Raw genomic sequence first — 8,537 nt, 5'->3', positions numbered from 1 at the left:
AATATAATTACAATATTTATACACACTGATGAATAGGACAAATAGTGTCAAATATATTTATATGGTTATATTAAAGGTTTCATGTGAATTCAGTATAACGTTTATTACTACTCAATAGCAAGATAACAAAAAAGTAATATACCGGTACCAACAATAGCTTGACAAATAGACATACTATCACCCATAATTTTCATAACGCGAAATGAAATATTGAGTTGAACGTCTTACTTTTCTGCACCAATCAGGCTACTTAAGACGAGCATCAAAATGACTTGTCTTCAATATCATCCTCGGTGGATGCGGGTGTTAATCTCCACGACTGAAATGATGTGCCTACTTTTATTTCGAATTGCAACCGTCATGAGTTCTTCTACGTACACCCCAATGGTTGATTGCCCATATATTATAATTTTCATTTAAGAAAAATAAAATCAAATGGACAGAAAAATGAAATTTAGTTTGAATTTCCATCTCTGTTATATAAGATGAATTATGATCCTTCAATTACCTGATGTATAAAACACCTACTTCCGTCAAAGTTCATCTACACGTGGGTCAAAATTTGTAATACAAGGGTTACATTAAATATATTATGTAAATTAAATATATTATGTTTAAAAATCTTATTTGAAAGAACTTAATCTATACACCTAAGTGTTCAAACCTTGCTTTAACTCGAGGGAATGTCTTATTAATACAGTATTTGGAGACAAAGGTTTGTTTTGGTCGAGAAAATGTAACGTCGCCTATTAGTCTTGCTAATATAAAATTGTTTAACAAAAACCCATTAATGTGATACGTTTGTATGTGGTTTCATTCTAATTATCGTAAAAATGTGTTCTGTTAATAGTTAATGGACTGTTTGTTTGTAGTGATAGTGATTTGATTAACAGTTCTATGCTAACAATGAAATCGATACAACGATATTATAATCATTGACATTTATGTATTGATAAAGATATATCAACAAAAAAAAAGTTTGCGTTTCCTTATAGTGCTGTTTTGTTGTCCACCGTTACGAGGATCCAGATGCGACCATCCTGCCACTCCTAAATAGCAGTATACAAATTTACTTTTGATTAAATCTCATTCAATATAATTATTACAGTGTATTGGGGTTGTAGCTTTTGAAATTAGGTGTTATATTTGGGTCCAGATATGCTCCTAAAATCTTCATCGCCCCGATTTTTCAAAACTTTTTCAAATTTCGGAACCCCCAATCGGTGTTCAAATGCTACAGCACCAATAAACTCTATTCTTAGTTTAAGATGATGATTAGTTTACACTACTTGAATCCATGTCCAAAATGATTAAACGTCGAAGCAACTAATCTTTTGTAAAATAAATGTTAACGTTTTGGTCAAATCCCTTTGTCTCCAATAATTGTAAACTAATTACATTGATATTCTATGGCATAGACTATGTGTAATATTTCGGGGTAACGTAATATAATGGATTGATGTATTACTTTTTAAATGGGAACGTACAGGTACAGGATCAAAAGGTCACAATGCTTAAACTCTTATCATTACATCAATCTGTTCACAGGGGTATTAGTCAATAGTATGAAAGCCTTCTTATACCTCTGTATTAGATGACTGACCTTTATAAGCTCAAGTATACCTTCTACATGTGACGTCCATCATTGACTGTAGTGGCTGCATTGTTTACTAATTAAATATACCCATTTACACTAAATAGGATATATTTTTTATGTAGATGTATTCCAAGCACCTTTATTTATTTTTCTACGACTTCAAAAAAATGTTTTAAAATTTACTTTGCAGATGGAAAAAAAATGCGAGATCATTAAGCCGCGCGGGAGATGCTAATTGTAGACCGGTTGAGAAGGTTCGGATATTTCCGGTTAGTATTCCCCAAAATAATCTTTTATATAAAGTGGCCATTGTGGAATTTCCCAAGCCGTACCGATGCACACTGATCAGCAGTGAATTGTCGCTAACATCGATGACATCGATGCGACTTAATGAGCCAGAAATATTAACTTTTTTCCTGCGACAAATTAAATTCTAAAACATTTTTGTTATGTACTGGAAAGGTAAATAAATTATTTCCTATTTAGTGTTAATGGGTATTAAAAAGACTAAAATGCAGCATTCCGCCCGAAGCAGTAATAACTTATGTAAACAATGCATGCGCCATTCAGCCAATAATTGACGCCGCGTGCTGTGACGGCACGTGTTAAGGCAGTCATCTTTAACAGAGATATTACTACTAGACTCGTAATTCTCTGTGAAACAGATTGGTACCTATGTCACCCCTCTCAGTGATTGTAGTGGCCTAACCAATATTCACTGCTGATCAGTGTGTCATTAGATAAGCAAAAGTTAAAAATGGTGTGTATTCTTACTCTCACCTTAAATGTTGAAATCTCTAACATAAATAAGGCGATAATAGATGAAATGGCCAAATTCCCAACCGGGGTTTAATGGCCTACTATTCTGCTCCATCCGGAATAATAAAACGTGCAGTATGTTATGAGGGAATTTTACGTGTAATAGGAGCTCGCGGTTTTTCGTCTCATCCGAGCAACTATATATACGCGTTCCTTGCTAAACACGACTGACAAGGTGAGCAACTTGGGGGTTTGTTCGAAATGCTTGTTTCGGACTGTCGGATCTTTGTACTGTACACCTTGGATTGAAACATGTGAATAATTATAAACAATCCAGCAAAAACTGTGTTGAAATCCATCAAACGCTGAGGGCAGGGCAACTTTATTTTTACAAATCGAATGCTTACATTTCCCTCGTTTAGGTGCCGTCTATATTATCTCTTTTATTAATATAATTACAATATCTATACACACTGCTAAGGGTGTCAATATACAATATCTATATAGTTATGTAGAAGGTTTAGAATGAATTTGTAATAAATTGAACAATGATTAATGGCTCAAAGCAAAAATCAATATAACGTTACAAGCTATAACTTGACGAAAGAGACATATCGCCCATATGTTTGAACACACTTAAAATAAGATCGCAAAATGGACAAAAAAAGCAATAAAACTATAACCCTTTAATGAAATTTAGTGTAAATTCTCCTCCCTACCATATGAATTATCATCGTCCATTGACCTGAAATATATAACACTTGTTCTTCCGCCAACGTTCGTATACACGTCTCTGTCAATTCGATTGCGAATATATAGTTTTCAATTCAACAGCTGAGAAATTAACGATATCTTTTTTATATTTATGAAAAAGAAACTTAATTCTTAAACCTATATTTCCCCAACCCTTCTAATGATTTGACAAAATGTCTTTTTAATGCGGTATTTGGACACAAAGCCAAAGGGTTGTTTTGTAAATAATTTGTCGAGTTTACGTTAATATAATGCTTTTAATACCCATTATTGGAATATAACAGTACAGTGCGTGTATCATAATGTACTTGTACTGTTAATAATTAATCGAATATTTGTTTATAGTGATATAGTTATATTCTAACAATGGAAATGATATATTCTACAGATAAATCAATGCAACAGTTATTGACGTCTGTACACAGATAAACATTCATATTTCACGTTTGATTAGCTTTACTCTCAGTCTGACATCATACTGCGTCAAGATGTATCTTATTCTGCGAGTCCTCGCATTAATGACTGGCGTATCATTGATAACGTCTACGTTTTACAGTGACCATAGTCTCCTGAGAAACACTTTATTTTCTACAGATCGTTACGATCCACTCATCCGACCAGTTAACGATACCAATGAACCGTTAAAGATGTACGTGTCATTTGGTTACAGTCCTTCAATAGAGCTCGACGAGACTGTCCAATTGATGAGTGATTCTTACTGGTTTCGATTTAGCTGGACAGATCACTTCTTAAAATGGAATCCCGAGAATTATTCAGGAATATCTCAAGTCTACGTACCCCAGTCCTCCATATGGAAACCTAGAATAGCGATGTATCAAAGACTCAATAACCCATCACTTACCGTGAACGAAGAGGCACTTGCATCCGTTAATTCTTCGGGGGTTGTGGCATTCGATATCAGTATCCATCCAAAGACTCGATGTTTAATGGAAATTAGCAAATTTCCATTCGATGTGCAAACATGTGTCTTTTTTATAATGGATGAATATTTATCAGAGGGAGAATTATATTTTGACGTTCAAAGCGTGCTGGTTATGGACGAACCGGAGAGTGAATGGATCTTACAAAGTCAAAGTGCAACAGTTAGCACCAAATACGGCAGAAGCATTGTAAACTTTCAGTTTATCATAAGACGCCAGCCAAGTTTTTACGTAATAACAATTATCATTCCACTCGTCACAACGGCTTCCCTAAATCCTCTAGTATTTCTTATTCCTCCAGGTTCGGGTGAAAAAATCTCAGTAGCTGTGACAATTTTGTTGTCATATACAGTGTTTTTAAATGTAATAAGCGGAATCTTGCCAGAAACTTCCACCTCTACATCGATTGTCTCGGAGTATATCACAACTCTCTTTGTCCTTAGTGGACTCTATACAATATTTTGTGTGATAATCGTCAAGATAGACAACACCAATTGGTCTCCGGGGAATTGCGTTTTTTTCAGGTTACGGGATCGGCGAGTCAGCCACAAGACAGACAACACTGCCTCTGATAAATCTTCTGGTGAACCCGTGAAGAATGTTAGTACGGCTGTTATGTTGGATAGAATCATGTTTGTTCTTTGCTCATTTGGGTCTACAGCTCTGACTTGTTGGTGTTTTGCTTCTATTTTAAGATAACAGGGACAATAACTTACAGTAGTAATCTATTTTAAGATAACTGGAAGGATAATAACTGTACTTACACTTACAGCCTTGTGGAAGAACAACAACTGTACTTATACTAGTAGCCTATCTTAATTGGAAGAACGATAACTGTAGTTACACTAGTGGTTTATTTTGAGGTAATTGGAAGAACGATGACTGTACTTAAGCTAGTGGTCGATTTTAAGATAATTGGAAGGACAAGTTACACTTATAGTCTATTTTAAGATAACTGGAAGAACAATATAACAATACCGTGCTTGCACTTATTATTGTAAGATAACTGGAACAAAAATAACTGTACTTCAATTACAGTCTATTGAAAGATAACTGGAAGATCCATACTGTACTTACACTTAAAGTCTATTACAAGAAAACTGAAAGAACAATAACTGTACTTACACTTAAGGTCTATTTTAAGAAAACTAGAAGAGACATACTGGACTTACACTTAAAGTCTTTTGTAAGATAATTGGAAGACCTATACTGTACTTAAACTTTCAGTCTATTAAAAGATAACCGACAGAACCATTTGTACTTTGTATCTGGAATGGATTTACATTTTAGAAATAGGCAACTAATGTACAATACGTGTGTTATATTTGTCCCTTGAATACCGGAAAACACCGGAAAAACACTAAATACCGGAAAACACACTAAATACCGGAAACATCCTAAATAGGTAACTCAGATGTTTTCCGGTGTTTTCCTGTATTTTCCGGTTGTTTTCCGCTGTTTTCCGTTATATAGTATTGCCGTTCAAAAACCAGTGGACAATTTAAAAAATATTGAGTGAGTTTTCTATGTCGTCATTTCCGTGCAATAAGACAGTAGTGTTTCGATGGATAGTCAGTAAATTATTAATTGTATTATTTCGGGCACTTATAATCTATTTTAAGATAATTGGAAGAACAATAATAATTGTACTACGAAATCAAGGGCGTGTAAGATTTGTGCGTATAAAAAGTATAAGATATTGATTATGATTAGTTTAGTTAATTGTAGTGCATACTATTAGAGCTATGGATAATACCAAAAATACAGAATTTGTGCTGTCAACTTAAATGTTGAAACTTCCCATATACATAAGGCGAAAGATAAAAAATATTGCAATTCACAGCTGTAATGAAGCAATGGACTGCTAGGTTGAATAAAAAAAATAAAGGCTTTGTCTATTTTCTCATATAAGATTATTAATGAATAATTAACTGACTGATTCACGGCTGATTTTAAGGCCCGGTCCGCTATTCGTACAAACGCAGGTAGGGGTCTCAGTCCAACATTCCGGTAATGGAAAGTACGTTTCGGTGAAGTGAATTTCCTACTACGATTACCATGTGAAATAGCATCCGTAACATGTCTGTTAGTGAACACAAATATTGAATTCGAACTAATAACAATAATCTATTTATACTGTATTATGTCATATATTTTTTTTATTAACTTTGCTGATATTTACAATTGTTCGCTGTGCGTGCTATACCAGTCATTGTCAGTGTGTGCACTCTGAACAACCACTGGATTGAAATTCCTGCGCTATCACAAGACGATTATTATTGACAGTTAATGGTATGTAACGAATCAAGTTGGTCCCTACAGAAAACATCCATATAGATTAATTTAGCACAATACGTAAATATTTATATCGTAGTTTGAACTATTTAATGCGACTGTGTAGACAGATCTCTTGAACTAGAAAACATAAACTCAAATTGAAACCCTTTATGTTTATTCATTATTAATCAACATATTCATTTCTTTTTCATGCTGACGCGTATTGGGGTGGTTTGGGTAAATTTCAATAATTTGTTGAATCGAACGATTTCGGGTTTGTTCGAAATGCTTGTTTCGGACCATCGGATATTTGTACTGTACATATATGAATAGACACCACCCGGTTAACAATGTGTCAAAACCATCAAAGGCTTGGGTAGGGCAACTTTATTTTAACAAATCTGAAGCCCAAATTTGCCTCGGTTAGGTGACACTTCCAATCCTTTTGTTTATCAACTAAGCAATTAGATCCAGATTATATTTTTGTTTGAATCCATAAAAAGTTTACGGTCTAATGTGCTCTATTCCATCCAATTTCAACAACGCAGAATAATACCCAACCAAGAAATGTACCCTCCATATGTAGCATAAATGCCGTAGTTCTAGAAAAGCCGAAACATCCACACACACAGCATTCTCAACAAATCTGGTTGGAATTTCTTTAAGGGTTATTCAAGAAAACAGTTTTTAAGTTTGCCTTTTGTTAAATTCTAACTAACCTGAATATGACAAAATGTGTCCTTTCACCTACTAAATATATTGTTGGTATTCATTTAGAACAAATGAGAAAATTGTATTCCTTAGAATTGTGATCTGCGTATTTACAGATCAATTGTGAAATGTCATTGAACCTATCTACTAGACATTGTTGATATTCATAAAGAAAAGATAGAAATATCATATAATCCTAGTATGCATATGATTACAATTAGATATGTCTGATCACAAAGAATGGATTCATTTCTCGAGGTTTCATATTGGTTAATTTTCTATGGAATCATATTTTCAATGATTTATACTCATTAATTGGTGTGAATGGCCACTCTATGGATTATAAGCCCGCGGCCATTTTGTTATCTTCTGTATACACATTTTATTTACTCAACTTTACCACATGAGCACAATAAGGCACTGAGTACACACGGAACAGGTTTTGTGAAGTGTTTGTTGAAATTACAACGTATTATGATGACTCAATACATTAGTGGTTAGATGTACATAAGGACGATCCTGTATATGATGCGTTTCTAATTAAATATTTTTTGTAGTTTGTCAAATTAAAGGATATCGCCTATATTCATAAATGCCCTTTATAAAATACAGAATTATCTGCAGTACCACATTAATATCAGTTATTGGTGTGTTCGTGCAAATTCAATCCTTCTTTTGTTAAAACTGTGTTAATAACCATGCGGTAACTTTAAACATAATTATTTTCTGTCCTCTTTTATTGATTGTGTTACTTTACAGGCAATGGACGCTTGTGGATCCATTCACTTGATTTGATATTTCCTTCGATGTTTTACAGTGACTGTGTTGTTTTGTGTTTGTCCTATGGGTTTCTGGTTAGCCCTTTACGGTCCATTTACTATTAAATACTACAACAAACAGCAATATTGTGAAGACATCACTTCAGAAAATCAAATGGTAGATCCCCTTTAAATAATGATTTTCCTTTAATTACATTGAATACATATATGTGTCCACCGAATGTGTATATTTGAACTACGGGTTACAAGTAGGTAAGATGTAAACATGAATGTATTTTTAAAACTGTGGTCTATCTAGAAACGGGTTGGCGATGGCCAGGAGCGGTCCATTTACCGTTAGGATATATAATTTTTAATTGTTATTTAAATACGAAATAATGTATCATAAAATATTAGGTTTGCTCTTTATCGCAATTACCTTGGAATATCTATTTATTGTGTGTAAGTATAATATCTTTATTTTCACACTGTTATAAATGTAAAAAAAGGATGATACGTGATAAGTGTTCACAACATTTTGTTGAGCCAACGTACATTCCTGATCGTTTCTATGAAAGTTAACCGAAGCAAATAATTAATAGTGTCAGGAAATATGTTTATATTTTATTTATTGGGATAACGAATATGTTTTGTTCTATTTGTAATGATTTGAATGCACCTCTTCATTATTATCTGTATATTAAAACCATTTTTTGAAGGTGCCAAACAGTGTTATCAATG

At 33.6% G+C, this 8,537-nt stretch overlaps 1 protein-coding gene across 1 annotated transcript; it reads left to right on the top strand.

Annotated features, from left to right (window-relative positions):
* Positions 1 to 3,401: 3,401 nt before the first annotated feature.
* LOC126825363 (neuronal acetylcholine receptor subunit alpha-7) lies at positions 3,402 to 5,934 on the top strand. The gene has a single exon (XM_050554969.2). It carries the CDS (start codon positions 3,598 to 3,600, stop codon positions 4,747 to 4,749), a length of 1,152 nt encoding a protein of 383 aa, XP_050410926.1. The 5' UTR covers positions 3,402 to 3,597; the 3' UTR covers positions 4,750 to 5,934.
* The last annotated feature ends 2,603 nt before the right edge of the window (positions 5,935 to 8,537 follow it).

The sequence above is a fragment of the Patella vulgata genome, chromosome 1 (assembly GCF_932274485.2).
Source record: "Patella vulgata chromosome 1, xgPatVulg1.2, whole genome shotgun sequence".
Classification (NCBI taxonomy): Eukaryota; Metazoa; Mollusca; class Gastropoda; family Patellidae; genus Patella; species Patella vulgata.
This window is presented reverse-complemented; position numbering and strand designations above follow the sequence as displayed.

Coding starts and splice junctions, on each gene's coding strand:
- LOC126825363 (XM_050554969.2), top strand. CDS start 3,598: ATGTATCTTATTCTGCGAGTCCTCGCATTAATGACTGGCGTATCATTG.